This window comes from Bubalus bubalis, chromosome 16 (genome assembly GCF_019923935.1).
Source record: "Bubalus bubalis isolate 160015118507 breed Murrah chromosome 16, NDDB_SH_1, whole genome shotgun sequence".
NCBI classification, from domain to species: Eukaryota; Metazoa; Chordata; class Mammalia; order Artiodactyla; family Bovidae; genus Bubalus; species Bubalus bubalis.
In genome coordinates this window covers 50,050,544-50,076,448 of record NC_059172.1, presented here as the reverse complement: position 1 = coordinate 50,076,448, position 25,905 = coordinate 50,050,544, and the positions used below count along the sequence as shown (strand labels likewise).

General features: G+C 35.5%; 1 protein-coding gene across 3 annotated transcripts in view; it reads left to right on the top strand.

Moving 5' to 3' along the window:
• The window catches only part of PIK3C2A (phosphatidylinositol-4-phosphate 3-kinase catalytic subunit type 2 alpha), a 108,500-nt gene that overhangs the window by 73,022 nt on the left and 9,573 nt on the right, over positions 1-25,905 (top strand). For all 3 annotated transcript variants that reach the window (XM_006077764.4, XM_044929579.2, XM_045162976.1), the window contains 14 exons: positions 103-225; positions 1,281-1,448; positions 9,412-9,523; positions 9,897-10,042; positions 12,208-12,396; positions 12,861-12,954; positions 13,450-13,544; positions 13,901-14,081; positions 16,665-16,769; positions 17,550-17,642; positions 19,068-19,197; positions 21,174-21,310; positions 24,187-24,356; positions 25,103-25,259. In XM_006077764.4, coding sequence (XP_006077826.2) covers positions 103-225; positions 1,281-1,448; positions 9,412-9,523; positions 9,897-10,042; positions 12,208-12,396; positions 12,861-12,954; positions 13,450-13,544; positions 13,901-14,081; positions 16,665-16,769; positions 17,550-17,642; positions 19,068-19,197; positions 21,174-21,310; positions 24,187-24,356; positions 25,103-25,259 — 1,900 coding nt within the window. The remainder of the gene's footprint in view (positions 1-102; positions 226-1,280; positions 1,449-9,411; positions 9,524-9,896; positions 10,043-12,207; positions 12,397-12,860; positions 12,955-13,449; positions 13,545-13,900; positions 14,082-16,664; positions 16,770-17,549; positions 17,643-19,067; positions 19,198-21,173; positions 21,311-24,186; positions 24,357-25,102; positions 25,260-25,905) is intronic.

Genomic DNA, 25,905 nt, shown 5'->3' with positions numbered 1-25,905 from the left:
TATATATATATATATATATATATGTATATATATATATATTTGGTTAGTTAACTCATTTGTGTTATCAAATAAAAATTAAATTAAACCCTTTTATTTTCTCAGTTATGAAAAATACTACTTGGTATGTTCCCTGACTTACAATGGAAAGGATCTTTTTAAACCTATTCAATCCAAGAAGGTTGGCACTTATAAGAATTTCTTCTATCTTATTAAATGGGATGAACTGTAAGTGAGACTTTTGGCTTTTTATTCTTTCAGTATGTCCTGTTCTTTACCTTTTTCCATGTATGCTTCCAGCTTTCATTTTTAATTACAATTTCCATTAAAATTTGATTCTTACTGATACCTTAAAGATTCTTCTAGATACGATTTTATAGAATGGACTGAAGCTCTCATTTAAAATCTGAAATACTCTTGAATATTCATATTGTTAACTTACAGAACCATGCCATCAATTCTTCCTAGCCTTTGTCAAGTTAAAGTCATGTGTAATTCTGGTGTTTTATAATATTGCTTTAGTTTAGTATTTATTCTGTGACAATGTATCTAGGAAGCCTAGTTCTTGGTTAACAGATTTTAAAAATTATCTTCAATCCATGTACAAGATGATATTTTGAACTGTTAATATTTTTAAAATGTTATCTTTGAACTAAGGGAATGCTTTCATTATTTAGGCAAATAGGCAATTGCAAAACTTTATTCTGCATTTATTAAATAGTTTCCTATTTTTCTTTTTTTTAATTACAAAAGTAGCACATGTTTGTGAAAACAGTCAAATAATGTAAAAATGCATATAGGGTGAAAAATGTCATTTTACTTCCAGCACTTAACCGTCTCATGACTCCTCAGAGTGACTGCTCTTGACCTCATGTGTCCTTTCAGATCTTATTAAAAAAAAGCACCAGTAAACATATATGTTTGTCTGTGCATGTATGTGCACCAAACGTCTAGAGTCAGAAACACTCATGAACATTCATCTAGCTTTTCCTAAAAGAAATAAAGATGATGGTTATCTTGCCTAAAAATTGTCATTGCAAGTCTTAAAGAATTAACAAATTTTTGAAGAGAGAAATGTTATATGTTTGAAATTTTAATGAAATTTATTTAAGATTTTTTAGTATTTGTTAGCCAAGCTTGCTACTTACTTACATAAAGTTTACTCAGAATAAGGATTATTTGAAGAGTCAAATAAAATACCTAAAATTGTCAGTTTCGTTAAAGGGTTAAACTTCATATTCAATCTAATTTGTTTTTTCTATTAATACATTTCCCCCCCATAGAATCATTTTTCCCATCCAGATATCACAATTGCCGTTAGAATCACTTCTTCACCTTACTCTTTTTGGAATTTTAAATCAGAGCAGTGGAAGTTCCCCTGATTCTAATAAGCAGAGAAAAGGGCCAGAAGCTTTGGGCAAAGTTTCTTTACCTCTTTTTGACTTTAAACGGTAAGTGTTGCTGAGCTGTAATGGTGAGTTACTGTGAACCCCCCCTGCAGTATCAGTATTGGCCAGAGAATGGAATGGGGAAAACTGACATTCGTGATGAGATAATGAGTTGTCACCATTTCCCAGTGTGATTAAAAGAGGTCATTTCAGAGATACAGAGAAAACCGAAGTTGTCCTGGTATCATTTGAACATATCTATATGGGTTTTCAAAGGATTCTTCGCTGCTCACTGTTCCAGAAGAAAAGCAGCAGCCAATTCATTCTTTTTTTTTTTCAATTCATTCTTTAATTGTCATTTATGAAAAGCATTATATTATTGACATAATATTCATGGTCTTAGACGTTCCTTTGATTAAAACAACAAAACTCCATTTTCCATCTTCTCATCCTTTCCCCATCCTCCTCCTGTTTGAGTGTACAGCTGCATATTATTCCCTTCTCTTTACCTGACTGATCTCCCCTTACTGTTATGGGCCCCTGGCCTTTAATCTTCAAAAGTCCCACATGTATGCAAAACTTGCTGATCCTTAAGGTAAAAGAAATTCCTTTTGAGCTTTGTGTCTACTAATAGCCTTTGGGATAGTATAATCTACCTGGCTTTTCAGCTGACTGTTTTGATTATGTTTTAAGTAATAATATGTTCCTTGAGACCATGAAGTGTCTTCTTAAATGAAAAAAAAAATCATTGACTAAGTTTGTGATGCTTGATATAGAACATGATAACATTTTTGGAGAGTGATAATGGACATTATCATACTGGAGTATCTAAGTTCTGCAATCAAGCAATATTACTGTAATAACAAACACATAACATGTACTCTATGCAAGCTATTAGTCTGAATGCTGTATACATAGCCTTATATACCTCAGAACAACCCTATGAAGGTAGGTATTATTATCCCTTTTTACAGAGGGGGAAATCAAAGTGGTTTGCCCTTGGGCGCTTAGTTAATAAATGGTAGAACTGAGTTTGAATCTAGGGAATCTGGCCTCAGGGTCTGTATTCTCAACATTAACCTATATTGCCATTCTCAGATTTATTTGATACCATGATACTTGTTTTGATTTAAAATCCATCTTTGAAACCATTTTGGGAAATGATTTAATAATTGATCTATTTAACTTACAAGAGCTGCTGGAAGATCCACTGGAGAAGGGATAGGCTACCCACTCCAGTTTTCTTGGGCTTCCCTTGTGGCTCAGTTGGTAAAGAATCTGCCTGTAGTGCAGGAGGGAGACCTGGGTTCGATGCCTGGGTTGGGAAGATCCTCTGGAAAAAGGAAAGCCTACCCACTCCAGTATTCTGGCCTGGAGAGTTCCATGGACTCTATAGTTCATGGGGTCACAAAGAGTCGGACACACACTGAGTGACTTTCACTTTAACCTACAATAAAATGATTAAAAAATATTCTTTTCCCATGTATTTAAATATCGCATTTTTTCATATATATATTTTTTCTTTTGTCTCTCCCCCTATATTTGAGAAGGCCATGTAAGATTTTTTAATTATATACCTTTCGTTGGGCTCCAATTTTTTTTGACACCTGACATAATTCTGAACTGAGAAACACTAGAGAAGAGCAGTTAAAGAGATTGCTATTAATGATACATATTTAGAACTCCTTGCTAAATACAGTCCATAACTACTCTAAAACAGAATATTGGCCACATAAAGGAAGGGGATCGTGTTCTCAGTCATCTTAGATAAATAAGTGTCAGGTAATAGTTAATGTGAGAAAATTAAATGTAATTGTGTCTATCAATTTTTATAAATGAGTCAGTTTTGAAAACCTTCGTGCACTTGAAAGCAACAAGAGTCTGCTTCATTCAAGGAGTATTATCACTTTTTGCCATTTTATTTGCTTATTAATAAGTGTTTTTATTGAGTTAACAACCTTCTTTCAAGATTCAAAAGAGTAAAGGGAAGGGCAGTTGACTTTTGTTAGACAATTAAATAGTTTGCATGTATCCAGTGCTCAGCGGTTTAAAAGAATGAACTGATGTCATTAAGCTTGAGAGTTTGCCAAGCTGTGTAGTCAATCTAGATAATGTTAGGATTTAACATTCAAAAAATGCTCAGAAATCAAGAAGGAAGATGACTTTATATATAAATACATAGAATCTGTGTTAATGATTTAGTTGTGCTCATGTGCTGTAGTATAATGATCAGAAATCCTGGTCTTGAAATTCTTTTAAAATTAATTATGTTTAAGCTACAACCTGTATACAGTCAGATGAAGTTATAAGAGCCAAATGATTTACAGGCATTTCAGTCAACCTCAGCAACAAATGAGTTCTTAACTCATTTTTAAATAAATGGAATCAAGCGTTTAACCTGCTTGCTGTTCCTTTATAGTTGAATCTCAGGATTACCAAATAATTGATGTGAGAAGGTTCTTTGTAGAAAAATTTCAGCTAATAGATGCAGAAAGAATGACAGAATATCAGAATTTTGTAATTTCTGTTGTTATTCAGTCGCTCAGTTGTGTTTGACTCTCTGCAACCCTATGGACTGTAGCATGCCAGGCTTCCCTGTCCTTCACCATCTCCTAGAGCTTGTTCAAACTCATGTCCATTGAATCAGAGATGCCATCTAACCATCTCATACTCTGTCATCTCCTTCTCCTCCTGCCTTCAATCTTTGCCAGCATCAGGGTCTTTTCTAATTGAATTCGCTCTTCGCATCCGGTGGTCCAGAAGTATTGGAACTTCAGCTTCAGAATTGGTCCTTCCAGTGAATAGTCAGGGTTGATTTCCTTGTAGTCCAAGGGACTCTCAAGAGTCTTCTCCAACACTACAGTTCGAAGGCATCAATTCTTTGGAGCTCAGCCTTTATGGTCCAATTCTCACATCCATACATGACTACTGGAAAAACCGTAACTTTGACTAGATGGACTTATGCCGGCAAAGTAGTATCTCTGCTTTTTAGTACACTGTTTAGGTTTGTTTTAGGTTTTCTTCCAAGGAGCAAGTGTCTTTTAATTTCATGGCTGCAGTCACCATCTGCAGTGATTCTGGAGCCCAAGAAAATAAATTCTGTCACTGTTTGCATTGTTGGCCCATCTTCTTGCCATAAAGTGATGGGAGTGGATGCCATGATCTTAGTTTTTGAACGTTGAGTTTTAAGCCAGCTTTTTCACTCTCCTCTTTCACTTTCATCAAGAGGCTCTTCAGTTCCTCTTCACTTTCTGCCATAAGGGTGGTGTTGTCTACATATCTGAGGTTGCAATCCCTACTGAAATAATAGATTTAGGCCAGGAAATCTCAGTCTTGGCACTGTTGTTATTTTGAGCCAAATGATTCTTTGCTGTGGGAGATTGTCCTGTGCATCGTAGGATGTTTGGCAGTACCTTTGACTTCTGCCCACTAAATGTCAGAGGTACACCCTAGTTGCCAACCAGAAAGTCTAGAGACATTGCCAAATATCTAGTGGAGTCAAAAGCATTCTTGGTTGACACTGATTTAAGTCACTTCAGTTCAGTTGCTCAGTAGTGTCCAACTCTCCGCGACCTCATTAAATGCGGCACGCCAGGCCTCCCTGTCCATAACCAACTCCCGGAGTGCACCCAAACTCATGTCCATCGAGTCGGTGATGCCATCCAGCCATCTCATCCTCTGTCGTCCCCTTCTGCTCCTGCCCCCAATCCTTCCCAGCATCAGGGTCTTTTCTCATGAGTCAACTCTTTGCATGAGGTGGCCAAAGTATTAGAGTTTTAGCTTCAGCATCAGTCCTTCCAATGAACACCCAGGACTGATCTCCTTTAGGATGGACTGGTTGGATCTCCTTGCAGTCCAAGGGACTCTCAAGAGTCTTCTCCAACACCACAGTTCAAAAGCATCAATTCTTTGGTGCTCAGCTTTCTTCACAGTCCAACTCTCACATCCATACATGACCACTGGAAAAACCATAGCCTTGACTAGACGGACCTTTGTTGGCAAAGTAATGTCTCTGCTTTTTAATATGCTGTCTAGGTTGGTCATAACTTTCCTTCCAAGGAGTAAGTGTCTTTTAATTTCATGGCTGCAGTCACCATCTGCAGTGCTATTGGAGCCCCCCAAAATAGTCTGACACTGTTTCCACTGTTTCCCCATCTATTTGCCATGAAGTGATGGGACTGGATGCCATGATCTTAGTTTTCTGAATGTTGAGCTTTAAGCCAACTTTTTCACTCTCCTCTTTCACTTTCATCAAGAGGCTTTTGAGTTCCTCTTCACTTTCTGCCATAAGGGTGCTGTCATCTGCATCTCTGAGATTATTGATATTTCTCCTGGCAATCTTGATTACAGCTTGTGTTTCTTCCAGCCCAGCGTTTCTCATGATGTACTCTGCATATAAGTTAAATAAGCAGCGTGACAATATACAGCCTTGATGTACTCCTTTTCCTATTTGGAACCAGTCTGTTGTTCCATGTCCAGTTCTAACTGTTGCTTCCTGACCTGCATACAGGTTTCTCAAGAGGCTGGTCAGGTGGTCTGGTATTCCCATCTCTTTCAGAATTTTCCACAGTTTATTGTGATCCACACAGTCAAAGGCTTTGGCATAGTGAATAAAGCAGAAATAGATGTTTTTCTGAAACTCTCTTGCTTTTTTGATGATCCAGCAGACGTTGGCAATTTGATCTCTGGTTCCTCTGCCTTTTCTAAAATCAGCTTGAACATCTGGAAGTTCATGGTTCACGCACGTAATGCTCAAGCCTGGCTTGGAGAATTTTGAGCATTACTTTACTAGAGTATGAGATGAGTCCAATTGTGCGGTAGTTTGAGTATTCTTTGGCGTTGCTTTTCTTTGGGGTTGGAATGAAAACTGACATTTTCCAGTCCTGTGGCCACTGCTGGGTTTTCCAAATTTGCTGGCATATTGAGTACAGCACTTTCACAGCATCATCTTTCAGGATTTGAAACAGCTCAACTGGAATTCCATCACCTCTACTGGCTGGGTATGGTTTTTGCTTTGGCTGCATCCCTTCATTCTTTCTGAAGTTATTTCTCCACTGATCTCCAGTAGCATAATGGGCACCTACTGACCTGGGGAGTTCCTTTTTCAGTATCCTATCATTTTGCCTTTTCATACTGTTCATGGGGTTCTCAAGGCAAGAATACTGAAGTGGTTTGCCATTCCCTTCTCCAGTGGACCACATTCTGTCAGACCTCTCCACCATGATCCGCCCGTCTTGGGTGGCCCCACAGGGCACGGCTTAGTTTCATTGAGTTAAACAAGGCTGTGGTCCGTGTGATTAGATTGATTAGTTTTCTTTGATTGTGGTTTCAGTGTGTTTGCCCTCTGATGCTCTCTCACAACACCTACTTGGGTTTCTCTTACCTTGGACATGGGGTATCTCTTCACGGCTGCTCCAGCAAAGCACAGCCGCTGCTCCTTACTTTGGGCGAGGGGTATCTCCTCACGGCCGCCCCTCCTGACCTTGAACTTAGAGTAGCTCCTCTCGGCCCTCCTGTGCTGGTGCAACCGCTGCTTCTTGGATGTGGAGTTGCTCCTCTCAGCTGCCGCCACTGACCTTGGATGTGGGGTAGCTCCTCTCTGCCGCTCTTGCGCCGTCACAGTCTGGCGCTCTCCGCCGCTGCCCCTGGCCTTGGGTGTGGGGTAACTCCTCTCTGCCGTGCTTCTGTGCTGTCCATCACCTCATGATTTAAGTAATGATTTATTAATGCCTGTTAGGAAACCATTGTGATTAACTTTTCTGGAACTTTGTAATAAATGGTTTAGACTGATAGCACTTGAACAGATTATCTTAACATCACAGAAGGAGAGATACACCAAACAATGCATGCTTTATTTGATGCATCAGGAGCTAGTAGTATACAATTCCAGCTGTAAAACATTACGTATTCTTGCCAGATTACTAACCTTCAATCAGCTCAGTTCTTTAGATCTAAATATTACAGAAAACATGGGAGATAAAGGGACACGCTAAAATTATACCAGGGGAATGCAGTCAGTAAAAGCCAGGATATAGAAAAGTTTTCACAACAAAAGACAGGTTATTCAACAAGTAATGGGATAAAAAGGAACAATGTATAGGGTAAAACAAGAGTTGGTTAACTTTCTGTAAAGAGAACTGGACAGAAGTAGTTGAGACTTTGTAGGTCATGTAGTCTCTTTCGCAACAACAAAAGCAATGATAGGCAACATGTAAATGAATGAATGTGCTTTGTTCTAATACAAGTTTACTTACAAAAGCAGGTGACAGTCTGGAGTTTGACCTTTGACTTAAAAGATACTTAAAAAGACATATCACCCAACACACATGTTGGACCTGCTTGTATCCTAATTCAAACCAGCTGTTAAAAATTTTTTTAGAGCCACTCAGAGAAATTTGATTGCTGACTGTATAGCCGATACCTTTTTTTAATGTATTATTAATTATTTGGCTGTAGTGGGTCTTTGTTGCTGTGCACAGGCTTTCTCTAATTGTGGTGAGCAGGAGCTACTCGTGTGGTGCGTGGGCTTCTCATAGCAGTGGCTTGTTGCAGAGCACAGGCTCTAGGTGTGTGGGCTTCAGTAGTTGCTGAGCCTGGGCTTAGATGCCCCATAGCATGTATAATCTTCCCAGAATAGGGATCAAACCCCTGTCCTCCCTGCATGGGCAGGCGGACTCTTAACCATTAAACCACCAGAGAAGTCCCTAGCTGATAACTTACAAGTAGTTATTTTTAATTATTTTGTTGTAATTATGTTTAAATAACAGTATTTATCATTTGGAGACTCATAAAAGTATATACAAATAAAGTGATATAATCAGAATTTGCCTTCAGATAATCTAGCTGATGGTGAGGGTGGCTCTAGAATAGATAGAATATAATGTGTGAAGATCTTATTTTTGGCCACCCCACATAGTTTGCAGGGTCTTGGTTCCCCGACCAGGGATCGAACCTGGGTCGCCTGCAGTGGAAGCACAGTCTCGTAGCCGCCAGAGAATTCCTGTGCCAAAAATTTGAAAGCTGTTAACCTGCTGGAGAAAACAAACTGGAGTCTAGTTTTGGACAGGATATTTACTATTTGAATAAAATGAACAAAGTTTGATGAAGTTTATAGTTTCCTACTTTTATATATCATGTTATTTTTCAGAAATTTCATCTGTGGAAAGATATATCAGTATTTTTATTGGTAAATGTTTCTAATTTCAGTAGATTATAAATTGGTAGTTTAGGGCAAGGGTCAGCGTACTCCAGCTCACTGCCTGTTTTTTGTTTTGTTAGAACACAGCACACAGTTTTAAAATGTATTATTCATGGCTTCTTTTGGCCCTGTAATAGGAGAGTTGAGTCTGTCAGAGATTGTATAGCCCAGCTGCTACTGCTGCTAAGTCACTTAAGTCATGTCCGACTCTGTGCGACCCCATAGACGGCAGCCCATCAGGCTCCCCGTCCCTGGGATTCTCCAGGCCAAGAATACTGGAGTGGGTTGCCATTTCCTTCTCCACAGAAAACCCCAAATATTTGTTGTCTGGCCCTTTATAGAAAAAGGTTGCTGACCCCTGGTCACAAACAGGTTAAACTTCTCATCTGGAACAATCCATACTTTGACACAAAGTAGATACTAGTTTCCTTGACATGTGTTTTTATTCTTATGGTAGAATTCAAGGAGTGGTTATGAAATCCAAACCACCACCTTGAGATATATTTCCCTGTAGATGATGTTCAAACACTGTCCTATTTATAGAAGTTGTTTTGGGGACAGGTGACTCTGAGACTTTACCCATCTTTTCTTCTGTCCCGAGCCCCATTTCATCTTCCCTTCTTTTGTTCTAACTTCCATACTTCAGTACATTTACCTAAAGTGAAAATACACTATAGAGAGTGACTCCTCCTAATATGTTCTTTCTATATAGACGATGCTTAATAAATATTTGATTATTAACATTTCAAATACATTACCATGTGTTGTGAGTTTTTAATTAATTATTAAAATGAAAACCACAGTATTCTTCTGTTTACATTCATGAAGGTTTTTAACATGTGGAACTAAGCTTCTGTATCTTTGGACTTCATCACATACAAATCTTATTCCTGGAACAGTCCCCAAAAAAGGATATGTGATGGAAAGAATAGTGTTACAGGTAATGATACTTCCTGACACATGGAGACGTTTAAGTTTGAATTTCTTTATAAAGAATATATGTATACCATGGTCTCAGTTGTTACTAAAGAAGCCTAACTGATCTTGTTTAGATCTTAGGATCTGTATTTAAGTGTTAATAAGCCATTTCCTATTTCTGAGAAATAGTAAAAGATGCACTTATACCAATCCCACAAATATATGTGCTATTGAGAAGTACTAATAACGGTAATCACTCTTAATAAAAGGACAGAAGCATTAATTTAATATTTGATATTTTCACCCTTATGGCTAAGACAAATCAAAAATAAGTAAATGTAGCAAATATGTGGACTTTTCAGCTGTAATTTGATCAATTTCTATTGATTTTTAAGGTTGATTTTCCTTCTCCTACGTTTGATATAATTTATACCGCTCCTCAAGTGGACAGAAGCATTATACAACAACACAACTTAGAAACGTTGGAGAGTGATGTGAAAGGGAGACTTCTTGATATTCTTCACAGAGACTCATCACTTGGGTATGCTCCTTTAATTCTTTTGCCTGATTATCTCTTACAATGTAAAGTTCAAGTTAATGGTTTATTAAATGTCCTGATTTAGTTCATGATTTAGCAATGTTCCTGATATGGAAAGTTTTCTTTTTCTGTTTTTAGTTGTATAAAAAGACTATATAACTGCATAAAATTTAGAAATTTGTGTAAGTCAAACTTTCTGCATAATCAAATGCAAATAACAGACTGGGGACTATAATCTATTTCCTTAATATATGAAGAACCTTTTTATGTAAGTAGAAAAACCGACAACACAGTGGTAGACAAAGAATATGAATAGGTTTTTCTTCGGAAAAGAAATACAACCCTTTTAAACGTCTGAAAAAAATGTTTAGCCTCTCAGTAATCAAAGAGTTTTAAAGTAATACAAGCTACCATTTCACACATCAGATTGTTGAAAATTAAAATGTCTCATTATATGACGTATTGATAGAATACAGAAAAATAGGAATTATACAGTGGGCAGAACTCTGAAAGTTTTGGGAGAGCAATTTGGCAGTCTGTTAAGGCCACAGTGTCCATAATCTGTGACCTAACAATTCCACTTCCAGTTATAGTATTATTTTCTTTTTTTTTTTTTCTCCTCCTCCCTCCTCCCCTCTATAGTATTATTTTAAAGAAAACCCTTTTATATTTGCTTGTGGAGACAAGAATATTCCTTGCGGTATTTCTTTGGGTTGTTGTAAAATGGATATACATGTTCATTAATGGGTTAAATTATGGTACATTTATCTAATATCACTATGTAACTATTAAGAATGAAGTTATGGCTATTATTAAATGAAGAAAGCAAGTAGGATAGTTTGTATAGTGTGTTCAGTTCACTTCAGTCACTCAGTCGTGTCCAACTCTTTGCGACCCCATGGACTGCAGCACGCCAGGCCTCCCTGTCCATCACCAGCTCCTGGAGTCCACCCAAACTCATGTCCATTGAGTCGGTGATGCCATCCAACCACCTCTTTCTCTCTTGTCCCCTTTTCCTCCTGCCTTCAATCTTTCCCAGCATCAGGGTTGTCTTCAGTGAGTCAGTTCTTCTCATCAGGTCACCAAAGTATTGGAGTTTCAGCTTCAACATCAGTCCTTCCAATGAACACCCAGGGCTGATCTCCTTCAGAATGGACTGGTTGGATCTCCTTGCAGTCCAAGGGACTCTCAAGAGTCTTCTCCAACACCACAGTTCAAAAGCATCAATTCTTCGGCACTCAGCTTTCTTTGTAGTCCAACTCTCACATCCATACATGACTATTGGAAAAACCATAGCTTTGTCTAGACGGACCTTTGTTGGCAAAGTAATGTCTCTGCCTTTTAATATGCTCTCTAGGGTGGTCATAACTTGCCTTCCAAGGAGTAAGCGTCTTTTAATTTCATGTTGCCATTAACATAAAGGAAAGAAGAATTCGATATATGCACCTTTGTATATGCTTCTATAAAAATAGACTAACTCTGGAAGAATATACTAGGTGAGGCAGTTGTAACTGGGAGAGGAACTGGAAGGAGAGAAACCTAATTGTGTGCCTTTTTGCAATATTTGATTTTTTTCTTCATATTCCACATGAAATGAATACATTTCAATTCATTGCATGGATTATAAACACAAAGGTAGATAGGTAGTGAAATAGTGAAATATTTCATTCACGTAAACATTTGTCATTAAGAGTAAATTGCAGTCTCCAAAACAGGTTTTTATTTTGAATATTCCTCAAATGAGCTCTATATTCATTGTCTAAAATTTTGTAGTAGTATTTGATTTTGACATGACTTTTGATTTTACTTGTATAAAATGATGAAATCTTTGCTGTCTTTTAGAGTAGGTTCTCCTTATTCAACTCTAATTTCTAGTGCCTGGCATCTGGTTTGAGCTCAATAAATTTTATTATGCTGAATTATCCTTCAGTTTCTTAACTAAGACTCTCCTCTCAAAGCAGAATGATTTCTTTCTATCCCCCAAATTAGGGTAAATTAGTGGTGTTTGATGTACATTGCATTTTTCTATCCCAAATTAGTATTAATGATTCTACCAAGAAGTGGCTGTCCTAAAAGGAATGAATATTTCCTTTGTATTTTTAATCATTGAGATTATAACTGTCATTATGGTATCACTGAAAAGTAATTTAATTGTATTATGTGTTTAGACTTTCTAAAGAAGATAAAGCCTTTTTGTGGGAGAAGCGTTATTATTGCCTAAAACACCCAAATTGTCTTCCTAAAGTACTTGCAAGTGCCCCAAACTGGAAATGGGTTAATCTTGCCAAAACTTACTCATTGCTTCAGCAGTGGCCTCCATTGCATCCACTGACTGCCTTGGAGCTTCTTGATTCAAAGTAAGTTAACTGGTTGAATTTATTTGTTCTGTTTTATTGTTGTCAATTTTTCTGGCAAGATATTATTTACAGGATTAGTTCCCTTTGTTTTAATGTGAAAGCAGTGTCATATAAATGTGTAAATGCATATTTCTATTATCACATCTTTTGTGTTGAGAGTATTAAAAAGGGATGTCATATCATTGAAAACTAATCTAGAGAGGTTGTAAATTTTCAATAATTTGTTTTATTTTTATGATATGGGTCAAAATTTATTTTCATGATCTTAAAGGTTTCTAAACAGTCACAAAATTGGATTTGTGTATAGGACAAAATGATTTTTTCCTAAGAAAAAAGATGATACACATTGCTTTTCAATAGCTATTTTAGCGTTCTTTGTCAGGAATAAATTGAGATTGTGTCATCAGGGAAAACAGGTTCATTAGAAATCATCATCAAATCTTGATTTTGTGGTATGCTTCTAGATTTGCTGATCAGGAAGTGAGGTCCCTAGCTGTGACCTGGATTGAGGCCATTAGTGATGATGAGCTAACAGATCTTCTTCCACAGTTTGTGCAGGTGAGTTTTTTACTAGGTTATCTACCCTTCTTATGCTCTCTACAGTTTTTATAAGTAGGGAGGGATCTTGCTAAGGGATCTCCTTTCTGTTTTGATTAAAAGTACTGAATACTTTGGTTCAGTCGGGATGTTAAAGTGCTTTGCATTTGAATTTAGTGTGAAATTTTTTCTACTATTGTCAGCTGCCTTGCTTGAATACTATATATATATGTACCTAGAATTTTAATTATCAGAATAAACCAGACTTGAGGTTTTCTTTCTTTTTTTTTATATTGGCCACTTAAACATAGCTAATGAATGTTATTCCCAAGTCAGTGTACTTTTCTGCTTGATTTCATTAATTTCACCTAAATTAATTGTTTCATTTTTTTATTAGTATCATCTTTACTCAACAAGAGTAATCCTTGATTTATATAGTTTATATTTTGATAATTTTATCCTAACAATGTAGTATGGGTTTGACAACTACTGATTCTTATTTTTCTTTGCATGTAGGCTTTGAAATATGAAATTTACTTGAATAGTTCATTAGTGCACTTCCTTCTGTCCAGAGCATTGGGAAATATACAGATAGCACACCATTTATATTGGTAAGATTTAAATTTTCTTAAGTACTTTATTTCTGTCCCTGTTATTTATACAAATGACACTCAAAGTCTAAACAGTATGCTCAGACCATTTGCTGTTGATACCAGGTGTTTTATTGAAGTGACTATTGTAAAGAAGCTAAGTTTTTATGTATTTAGAAATAAAACCAGAAGTAACAGAACCCTCTATTGCAGAATTACTTGGCATATTAGAGCTCTGTAATATTGAAAGAGTTTTTCTTGCTTGTATAGCTTAAAATTAATTCCTAGATACCCCAAATTAAACTTCTTAAATTGATTTTTGAGAGACATTAATCTAGTTCTTAGAAGTGGCTGACATCAATATTTTGCTGTATTAGGCTCCTCAAGGATGCTCTGCATGATGCACAGTTTGGTGCCCGATACGAACATGTTTTGGGTGCTCTCCTCTCAGTAGGAGGAAAAGGACTCAGAGAAGAACTTTTGAAGCAGACAAAGCTTGTACAGCTTTTAGGAGGAGTAGCAGAAAAAGTAAGACAGGCTAGTGGATCAGCCAGACAGGTATGTACCCACAGAGGGAACATAAATGTTTTGATGTTAAAGAATCTTTGCAGTACTGACAAGTTAAGCTTTTATTCTTTTTCAGTAGACATCCACTAGAACTCATCTATGCTGTCTTAAGCAGATTGAATTCAAAGGTTGCTTAAAATCTATTGGAAAAGATTTTATATCCTAACTCAGTTCCCTTTCATTTCCATGCTTATTAATTTCTTTCCGATCAAAATTGTTCTCGAGTTTCTTTCTCATTGTTTTGCTTTTTAACTTTTTTGTGATTATAAAAGTAATAAAAGTATGAATTGATGCTACTGTTGAAGAAGTTCAAATGAATAAGCTTATAAGCTTAAGATTCATTTATATTCTAGCAGGTGTATCTAATAGTGTTCCATTGTGTAAATAATAATAAAAACATTTTTTTATCCATTCATCTGTTGATGGACATCAAGCTTGTTTCTATTATGTGACTATTACTGAATAGTGCTCCCGTGAATATTTGTGTGTTTTTTTTTGTTTGAACATCTGTTTTCACTTTGCCTAGGAGTAGAATTACTGTATCGTATAGTAATTCTGTTTTTTGAGGAACCACTGAACTGTTTCCTAAAGTAGCTTCACCATTTTATGATTCTGGTATAATACTTGTAAGGTATGAAGGTTCAATGGTAAAGAATCCGTCTGCTAATGTAGGAGATTCAGGAGACATATGGGTTCAGTCCCTGGGTCAGGGAAGATCCCCTGGAGAAGGAAATGGCTACCTACTTCAGTATTCTGCCCTGGAAAACCCCGTGGACAGAAGAGCCTGGCAGGCTACAGTCATGGCTTCCCAAAGAGGCGAACATGACTTAGTGACTGAATAACAAAAAAACAAATGAGGGTTTCATTTTCTCCATATCCTCACCAAAATTTATTTTTAGTTTTTTTAAACTATAGTCATCCTAGTGAATGTGAAGTGGCATCTCATGGTGGTTTTCATTTGCATTTCCCTAATGTCTAATGATTTGGAGCTTATTTTCATGTGTGTGTTGGCCATTTGTATATCTTCTGTGGAGAAATTTCTAAGTCCTTTTTAATTGGTTTGTCTTTTTGTTGTTGAATTGTTAGAGTTCTTTATGTATTCTGGACACTCTCAAATATACTGTTTGTAAATGTTTTCTCCCATCTTGTGTATTTTTATTTCCTTCATAATGTACTTTGATGCACAGATTTTAATTTTATGAAATCTAACTTTTTTTTTCTTTTATTGCTTGTTATTTTACTTGTTCTTGTCCTATCTAAGAATTCATTGTCAAATCCAAGGTCACAATGATGTACACTTATGTTTTCTAGGAGTTTTATAGGTTCACTTTTTAAAAGTCTTTGATCCATTTTGAGGTTATTTTGTTGTTGCTTGTTTGCTTTGTTCTATGATCCGAGCTTCCCAACTTCATTCTTTTACATGTGGTTATCCAGGTGTTGCTGCACCATCTGCTAAAGGAACTGTTCTTTCCTATTGAATAAACTCAGCACCCTAATTGAAAATCAGTTGACCATAGTTGTATGGATTTATTTCTGGACTCTCAGTTCTGTTCCATTGATCTATATGTCTGTCTTCACACTATACTTTTTTCATTACATAGCTTTGTAGCAGGTTTTGAAATCAGAAAGTGTGAGTCCTCCAACTTTTTCTTTTTCAAGATTGTTTGGCTGTTTGGAAGTCCCTTATAATGCTATATGAATTTTAGTATCAGCCTTCCAATTTCTGCAAAAAGAGCAGTTGGAGTTTTGATAAAGATTGTGTTGAATTTGTAGATAAATATTTGGGAAATATCACAATCTTAGTAATTAAGAAGTCTAAAAGTTCATGAACGTGGGATATCTTTGATCTTTAATTTCTTTTAGCAGTGATGTTTTTTTTTATTTGTAAATTGCTTTTTTTTTTAACTTGGAGAATTCATGTCAGTACATACAACTATACTTTTTGTTTCTTAATGAGAACATAGTATTACAAGGTATGGTAGCATAAATTATGAACCATTACATCTATGCAGGTTGTTTATACATTTTTTCTTTTCCTGAACAGTTCTGTGATGAACTTGAATGTGTAAGTGTTTGTCCCTTTGCTGGTATTCCTTTATAGGATAATCCTACAGATGAAATAATTCAGTCAAGAGCTATATACATTTTCAGTTATAATAGTTTATATTAAATTGCAATATCAAAAACAAAACTTAACCAGTGAAGACCCCACTCCCCACCAATAGATTATGAACATATCTATTTCTGACCCTGTTGCCAGCGCTGGATGTTATCTTAAATTTTTCATCTATTAGATAAAAATTGGTATCTCGTTATTATTTAATTTCTGTTTGTTTATTTGACTGTCAGTATTGATGAATATGTTAAATATGAGCATATGTACTTCCCCCTTATGTTTATAGTCTTTGCTGTAAATTTTATTTTTATAGTAAAATTAACTTTCTTTAGCAACAGTTGTTTTTGATGGCATGACAGTTGGGCATTTAAAAAATTGGGTCCACGTCATGTTTTTGGTGTCTGAAAAATAGGTCTTCATTTTCATTATGTACTTACAATATCAACTTCTTTAACTAGGTTGTCCTCCAAAGGAGTATGGAACGAGTACAGTCCTTTTTTCTAAGAAGTAAATGCCGTCTTCCTCTCAATCCAAGTCTTGTGGCAAAAGAATTAAATATTAAGGTGACATAAAACACTTTAGTTCATATTACATTTTCAAATATTGTGTAATAAAAAGGCAGGTGGGCAGGTATGCTTAAGGCAAATGCAGTGCGTGGGTTGGTTATAAGTACTTCTGGTTGTGTGTTTGTGTAAGATCTGTTTTTATCTCAGTATATGCTTATCTAATTACCATTCCTGAACAAAACAGAATGAAATTATTTATTGACTTGAAATAAATTATTTTTTGCTATGGTATAATAGTTGCATATGTTATAATTCCAGTGGTAAAACTCCCTAGCCACAGGTAGGCAGTTTTTTACCTTCCTTGTGAATGGCCACGTGGACTCTTCAAAGGTTTATAACACTTTTTAGAGTCATTAAAAAGTAGTTGTAATATCAAAATTGAGTAATTGTATTTTTAATTGGGCTAATAATAATACAAATAGTGGATTTTTCTCTAACATGAGTTCAGCAAAAGCAACCAGTTAATTCATCCATTAGAGTCTGTTATTTTGAAAGGAGTCTCAGGTTTAATTTTTTTTTAAGTTGACATATGGCTACTCTTCATTGGACTATAACAGTGGGTGACAGGGTTGTGTAATTATGTCACTGAAGGTGGGTGTAGCAGGGATTACATTTTCCCTTTGGATTTTGTTTATTGTTTTCTTTAAATTACTCTCACAGTCTTAAATTAGTTTTTTTAACCAGTTTAATTTTAAATTTGATGTCTGCTAATGAATTTGTTCAGTTTATTTTTATTTTAGTATTATCATTTTAATGCTTAACATATTGTATTTGTAGTCATGTTCCTTCTTCAGTTCTAATGCTGTGCCCTTGAAAGTCACAATGGTGAATGCTGATCCAATGGGGGAAGAAATTAATGTCATGTTTAAGGTGAGCAGAATAAGGTGACTTTGTTTGTTTGTAATTTAAAAATTCTTTTCTCAAATTCCTTTTTCAGAATTGCAAAAGTAATTTTATTTAGTGTTAAATGAAATTGAATAACTGTCAAAAATTATTACTGCTATAAACTGTTTGCAAATGGATTTGGGAACAAGTGCAACTCTGGGGGTAGAGCTGCTGCATATGGCCATCTTCTGCTAGTTAAGTATATCACAGCTCCAGGTAGTGCCTTTCACCCAGACTATGATGTAAATGGTACACCCTAGAGATGGGCAGAGTAAAATTGCAAAACTATGAACTGGCACTGTTCTTGAAAACATGTAACTTACCTGTGGGAATCTGTTACCAGTCAGAGCTTCCAGGTGCATGGTAAAGGGGCAGTAGTAAAGAATCGTCCTGCCAGTGCAGGAGACTTAAGAGACATGGTTCAATCCCTGGGTCAGGAAGATCCCCTAGACAAGGAAATGGCAACCCACTCAGTATTCTTGCCTGGAAAGTTCAATGGACAGAGGAGCCTGGCAGGCTACAGTCCATTGGATCACAAAGAGTCAGACAGACACAACTGAGCATGCACACACATGTATTAGCAATCAAAGTTTTCTTTGTTGCAATCACAGTTAGTATTATTTTTAGGAAAGAATGTAGAGATTTAGTTAATTCAATGAGTTTGATTAGTCAACTACCTTTGATACATATAGCAAGTTCCCATATACTCAGATCTGGTTTTGGACTCCATTTTATTTTACTGATGTCTTTGCCTTTTCCTAAAACAGTCTCATCTTTTTGAATACAGTAATTTTGTATGTTGTAATTTTTTTTAAGGCAAATTACCTCTTTTTTTTCCCCCCCATAATTTTCTTGGCTCATCTCAAAAATGTATTTATCATTATGTGTTTTAAAGTTATTTTATCTAATTTAAGAAGAAAATGAAAACTTAATGTAATTCCAGTTGGAATTCAGTTTTGGAGAGCTAAATTTTTTTTTAAAGTTAAAGTATACTGATCATTGTAGATTCGTAGTTCACTTTAAGAAATTACACAGAAATCCTGTGTACCCTCTACACAATGATATTATCTTGTACAATATTGCAGTTAGGATGTTGACATCGATACAGTTAAGATATGAAATATTTTGATCATCAAAAAGATCACCCATATTGCCCTTTTAAAAAATTGAATATTATACTCACACTGTAAAACCTAGTCTTTTAAAGTGTACAGATCAGGAAATCGAGACGTAAAGAAGTTAAGTAACTTTCTCTGGGATGCTGCAGAAGAATAAAAAAGTGGTTCAGTTTATCTCATTCTTTACTCTTTTCTCTATTCCCTTCTCCCCACTCCTCCCCCCCTTTTTTATATGTCATCTATTAAGGCTTTTGGAAATGTACAAGTTTCATTTTGTTTCCTTGATTTCAAGGTTGGTGAAGATCTTCGGCAAGATATGTTAGCTTTACAAATGATAAAGATTATGGACAAGATCTGGCTTAAAGAAGGACTAGATCTGAGGATGGTAATTTTCAAATGTCTCTCAACTGGCAGAGATCGAGGTAAATAGGTTAGATGTAGTCTTTTTTTTTTTTTTTTTTTTCCCTTGAATAATGCTCAGAGTGTTCATGCTCTAACAGTCCTGATGCTGGTCTGTGATCTCAAACCATATTAGAATGTACAGACTTTATCTTATCAAAAGGAAATCAGGTCAGAGACTTCCCCCATGGTCCAGTGCTTAAGACTCTGCCTTTCCTCTACAGCGGGCACAGGCTTGATCCCTGGTCAGAATAATTCCTCAAAAAAGGGGCAATCAAGTCAATTTAAGAATTCTTGCTGATATTCAATAATAACTCAATGAGTAGCCCTAATCTTGCAAGACAGTACATCTTATAAAATAGAAGTCACTTTATCAAGAGAGATTGCTCAATAAGAGCCTGTCATTTGCTTGGATTAGTTTTTCTGTCACCATACTTATTTCATATAGTTGAACTCTTCTCTCTTATGGATTTCTGTGAAATTTTGTAGGCAGTGAACTTCCTCCCTTTTATGTTGTTTCTAACTGATGGTTGAGTGCTTACCTTGTGCCTTGCCTTGTGGTAAAGCTTTTTATTTGTGTTATCTTTCAGTGTCCTTATTTTTCAAATGAAGAAACCACATTCACATGGTTAAAACCTGAAGTTTTTAACAAGCACCTTAGCCTATAATAATCAGTGTTTAGTAATCCTCCCTTCTCCAGGTTCAGCAGTTGTCTTTGATACTTACCAGACATTGTGTCTTCTCTGCTGGATTCATTTTAAGTTCCCTTAGAGGATAATTGTACTTTGTATCGTTATGAACTTTTATCCATTGTTTTGTACATAGTAGTTTGTATGTGTGTATATTTGATAAAGAAATTAGAAATTTGTATGTATATTAAAAATTTGACTAATCATACTCATAAAATCAGGATGCAGGTATTCATTGAAAAAGGATGTCACTGTGAACTATAAATCAGATGATGTAATTAAGCAACATAAAAGATTCAAATGAATTCACTCTGCCATGTGTGACTAGACTACTGGGGTTATAACCTAGCCCTGAGTGCTTTCTTTTGAATGCCTTCTTTTGGACTGGCCTGGAGGCCTTAGCCTTCTTTGTTATTTCTAGTCCTTTCTTCAAAGCAGGTCTCTGTATCTGTATCTTTTATTCTGTATACACATACAGTAAAATACCCATATAGCCTGTAATAGAATAAATTGGAGTCTAAATCTTAGTTTTCACCCACACCTCCTTGGCAGCCTGGCCCCAAAATATAACCATTTACATAGCTTTCTGAGACTACTTTTTTTTTATTTTTTATTTTTTTTTGCCATATCGCCCAGCATGCAGGAATCTTAGTTCCCTGACTAGGAATTGAACTTGTGACCCCAGCAGTGAAACTGGACCACTGGGGAATTGTCTTTCTGAGACTACTTTGTATATGTTCCAACATGCATAATAGTCTTTCTTTTAAACACAAAAGGTACAGTTCTCTATGTGGATTTGTGTTTAAAAACTTTTCTACATAAGTACAGCATTTACATTTCAGTAAGGAAGAGAAAACATGTAACCTGAGACTCATACACATCACAAAGACCATCTTAATCTGTTCTTCCCTTTGAAAGGGCCTCCTATACTCTGAAACACTCTTACATTGCCCAGATACATGCTATAGAGAAGGTTCTTTTGTGCTGAAATGGGACAGCATGTATCTTATAAGTAGCTTTATTAGTGGAATCAGTTTTACCTGGTTTATAATTAAAATTGTTACTCTGTGGGGGTAGCACATGATTATACAAAGTCTCAAATAGTCAAATTCAGTTTTATATCTTGGGTACTTCTGAAAATAAAATTGGTTTTTATATTGATAATTTTGATTGCTCAAACTTTCTTGTATGGGCTGCCAGAGTTGATTTTTTAAAAATGATTATTCTAAGCTGGTATCTTATGTCAAACATTGAAAGCTGTTCATTTGCAGGGACACATTTTCACATGTCTTAATGTTTTGTTGCTAAAGGCATGGTGGAGCTAGTTCCTGCTTCGGATACCCTCAGGAAAATCCAAGTGGAATATGGTGTGACTGGATCCTTTAAAGATAAACCGCTTGCAGAGTGGCTGAGGAAATACAATCCTTCTGAAGAGGAATATGAAAAGGTAATTAACTAGTCTCCATATTCTCAAGTACTTTCATTTTCCAGCTCTTGTGACTAGTCATTCAGTTTTAAGTTGTGAAAACAGCATTTTTCTCCAAGTAAAGAAAAGATTAAAAAACAGAATGCTTTTAATGGCAAGGATCTGAGTGAAACCAATGCTAAATTACAAAAAAAGAAAAAAACTCCAAACATATATTTAGAGGCCAGCAAAACCAGAGGTATTTTTAGAACCCAGACTGTTGTATTTCATGAAAATATGATAATAGAAGAAGATTGTAAAAGTAGAAGATTCAAGCTCTCTGAGCTTGAATTCAGGTCCCAAGTCACTCACGAACTGTAAGGATAAGTTGACTTAACCTCTTGTGCTTCAGTGATCTTTACTATAAAACAGTATAGTATATATTATGACTGTAAAAAATAATGTATAATATAATTGTGAAAATTAAATGAATTAATATATGTAAAGCACTACATAGAATAAATTCTATAATTGATATTCTTCCTGTAGGAGGCATCAAGTTTTTGTTTAGTATACTTTTGAATTACATAATAGGAAAGGGAAATCTCTTAGCACATAAGGCTTCTAATAATCCTAAATTGGTCTAAGGAAGACTCAAGAAGACTTTCAATGGTGATACAGATCTCAGTTTTAATGAGATCCTAGTTTATGTCAAATCATTAATATATTACATTTGCAGATAGATATGTACAAATGCTACCTGTTGCTACCAATGCTACCTGTTGACCCTATGAAAGTAAAGTACAGAAATCTTGTCCTCTGTTGGTCTTTACAGTATTTAAGAGCTCTCTCTTGTAGTTTGGGACAAGAAGCCAGTGTTTATTTATAGTAATACTAGCTCTGTGATTCTGGATAAGTTGACACAAAATAATTGTCAAGTTGTTGTTCAATCACTAAGTCATGCCCGACTCTCTTCGACTCTGTGGACTGCAGCATGCCAGACTCCCCTGTCCATATTTTAAGTGGATTTTATGCACTTGACTCTTTTATGTGCTTTGCTTAGTAAGAGGGAATATAACACAGTGGAATCTAATTGCCTGGGTTTAAATCTTGACTCTGCCACTTAACAATGATGTAATCCTGGGCAGATAGATAATTTCTGTTTTCTTCAGTTTCCCTCATGTGTAAATGGCAAGATTAGTAGTATTTACATCACTATTGTAAAATTTTAAATGAATTTAATATGTACATATACACACATACACACATTTATATGCATGTGTGTGTATATGTCATATTGAATTCATTTAAAATCTTATAAAAAAAGAATGATCTAAATACTATTTACATTAATGTAAATAGTATGTGTGTGTATGTAGAGAGAGACTAGTGCAGTGCCTGGTTTGTGATAAGTGCTGTGTAAACATATGCTCTTATCATCATCATCATCATCATCATCATCACCACTAATAATTTCTAGGGAGTTATGGAATAAAATTAATCCCATGAACATGTGGAGCCTTATGACTTTCACACAGAAATGTGGTGTCTTGAGAATAAATGCATGTGCTTTTAACTCAACATTAATAAAACTAAGATCATGATATCTGGTCCCATCACTTCATGGCAAATAGAAGGGAAAAAAGTGGAAGCAGTGACAGATTTTATTTTCTTGGGCTCCAAAATCACTCGGGTTGTGATTGCAGCCAGGAAATTAAAAGATGTTTGCTCCTTGGAAGGAAAGCTATGACAAACCTTGGCAGCATATTAAAAAGCTTTTTAATCACTTTTAATCACATCACTTTTCCCACCAATGTTCATATACTCAAAGCTATGGTTTTTCCAGTAACCATGTATAGATTTGAGAGTTGGACTATAAAGAAGTCCGAGTGCCAAAGAATTAATGCTTTCAAATTGTGAAGCTAGAGAAGATTCTTGAGAGTTCCTTGGACTGCACAGAGATCAAACCAGTCAATCCTGAAGGAAATCAATCCTGAGTATTCATTGGAAGGACTGATGCTGAAGCTGAAGCTCCAATACTTTGGCCACCTGATGTGAAGAGCCAACTCATTGGAAAAGACCCTGATGCTGGGAAAGACTGGAGGCAAAGGAGAAGGGGGCAGCAGAGGATGCGATGGTTAGATTAGTACCACTGACTCAATGGATATGAATTTTAGCAAACTCTGGGAGATAGTGGAGGACAAAGGAGTGGGATGTGCTGCATTCTATGAGGTCGCAAAGAGATTGAACAACAACATGTGCTTTACATTAAAATATGCATTGTATACAATTGTATCCTTCTATGTGATATTATATTATTAATTTAATCCCCAGAACAGGCAGGGCTAAAATGAAAGTTCTTCCAGCTTTGAGAAACTTGATGATGACACATAGTCACTAAATGGATGACAAAACACACTCATCATATTATTAGATGTTTAAAGATATAAGCTTACTTTCTTTACACATGCCATTCCTACAAGCCAAAAAAGGAAAAAAAAAATTCCTTTATTTAGATTAATCTTTGTCCCAGTGTTAAACAGCTTGTGGTAAGGAGCAGAGTCTGTGAAGGGCAGGGTTCCACAAACATGATGCTTAAAAGATGTTCAAAGGCAAATTATACCCTAAGTAGAGACTGGCAGAATCTCTACCTGCTGAGAAACAAAAGCTAGACAGAAGGGGCAATAACTCTTAGAAGGGTGTTTACTTTTGAAAAACTGGTATCTGTTACCAAAACCCAGTTCACAAACTATTGAGAAAGAATAGAATTGTGTTTTCAATGAGTGATAAATTACTTTAATCTTTGTAACTCTGCCTCCTTTAAAAATAATCTTTTTCCTAAGATAATTTTATTTTCCCTTTATTTTTCCTTCCTAAGATAATTTTATCTTTCCTAAGATAATTTATCTTTATTATAGGCTTCTGAGAATTTTATCTATTCTTGTGCTGGATGCTGTGTAGCCACCTATGTTTTAGGCATCTGTGATCGACACAATGACAATATAATGCTTCGAAGCACAGGACACATGTTTCATATTGACTTTGGAAAGTTTTTGGGCCACGCCCAGATGTTTGGTAGCTTCAAAAGGTACTACTATTGTTATTATTGCTAAAGAAAATAGAGGCACTTCCTATTTCACAAATTAATGTCCCAAACTATTACCATATAAAATAAGCTACAAGGATATATTGTACAACATACGAAATACAGCCAATATTTTATAACTATAAATGGAAAATCTTTAAAAATTGTCAGTCACTTTATACATGTAACATAATATTTTATATCAACTAAACTTCAGTTTTAAAAAAATTTTCTTGCTGTTCTTTGTCTTGTTGCTCCCTTTTAGCATAACTAGGGATGAAAAAGGCTTTAAAAGATGAGTTTACATGTGGTAGAGAAGAATGTGTATATGTGTGTAACCTTTGTTGAAATGAATTAAGGTGTATTTTGTCTTATCTAGTTAGGGTACTTATTAGAAATGTTCCCAATTGTACAATGGCAACAAATAGAAAAGTTTTCTCTGTATTCATTTGTATGTACTGTTTGATCTCTGGTTGTGTGTAGACTGATAATCACCTTGGAAAATATCATATATAAATTCTACCCAAATAATGAGATTATATGATGGCTTTTCTTGAAATGTGAATTGTTTAGAATTATGTAAATTCAGAACTTCCTGATATTAAGTTACCCAGTTAGAAATTGCTATGGCTCAGGTAGCCTTAGTTCAGTAACTATGTAATAGCAATAGCACTTACTTGCATATCTTCTGTAAATAATACTTTGTGTATACTTTCTTTTCTTTTCTTTTTTTTGTACTTTTAAAATAGGGATCGGGCTCCTTTTGTGCTGACCTCTGATATGGCATATGTCATTAATGGGGGTGAAAAGCCCACAATTCGTTTCCAATTGTTTGTGGACCTCTGCTGTCAAGCCTACAACTTGATAAGAAAGCAAACAAACCTCTTTCTTAACCTCCTTTCACTGGTAACTCTGTTATTTACAAGCATTTAATTAATTTTGTATCAATTCTTCCATGTTTCAGTATCTAAAGATAGATATTATGTGATTTTTGGAATAAAATTTATTCTGGTTTTAAATGTCAGGTATATTACTACTGAAATATTTTAAAATGTTGCCATGTGAAATATGCCAGACACCATTTATATGTCCATGCAATTAAAAAAAAGACCCTCAAGTGGATACCGTGGGGATGAGCAGTAATAGTATCTGAAAGGGACCCTGCGAGTGTCATATGGGATGCTGGTGAATATTTTTTGTCTTTACCTGTATATGTTCAGATTTTGGATATTTATTAAGCTGTGCTCTTAAGATTTCTGTGTTTTTTTGGATGTATATTGAGAACAATCCAAAAAAAAAACCCTATGATTATTGTGACTGAAATTGATATAGAAATGAAAGACTACACAGAGGGTTTGGATTTCACAGTTTTTATTCCATAGACTGTGACTTCCAACAGTTGACCTCCTTGGCCAAGACTTTTCTTATTTCTGAGAGATTTAGGTCCCTAAAATACTAACAAACTCCTCAAAACTCTGAGTCATTTATTTGCTTTTTTTCTGATTACTAGGCCAGCTTTTAGGGAGGGGTGCAGAACAGACTTGTAAAAAAT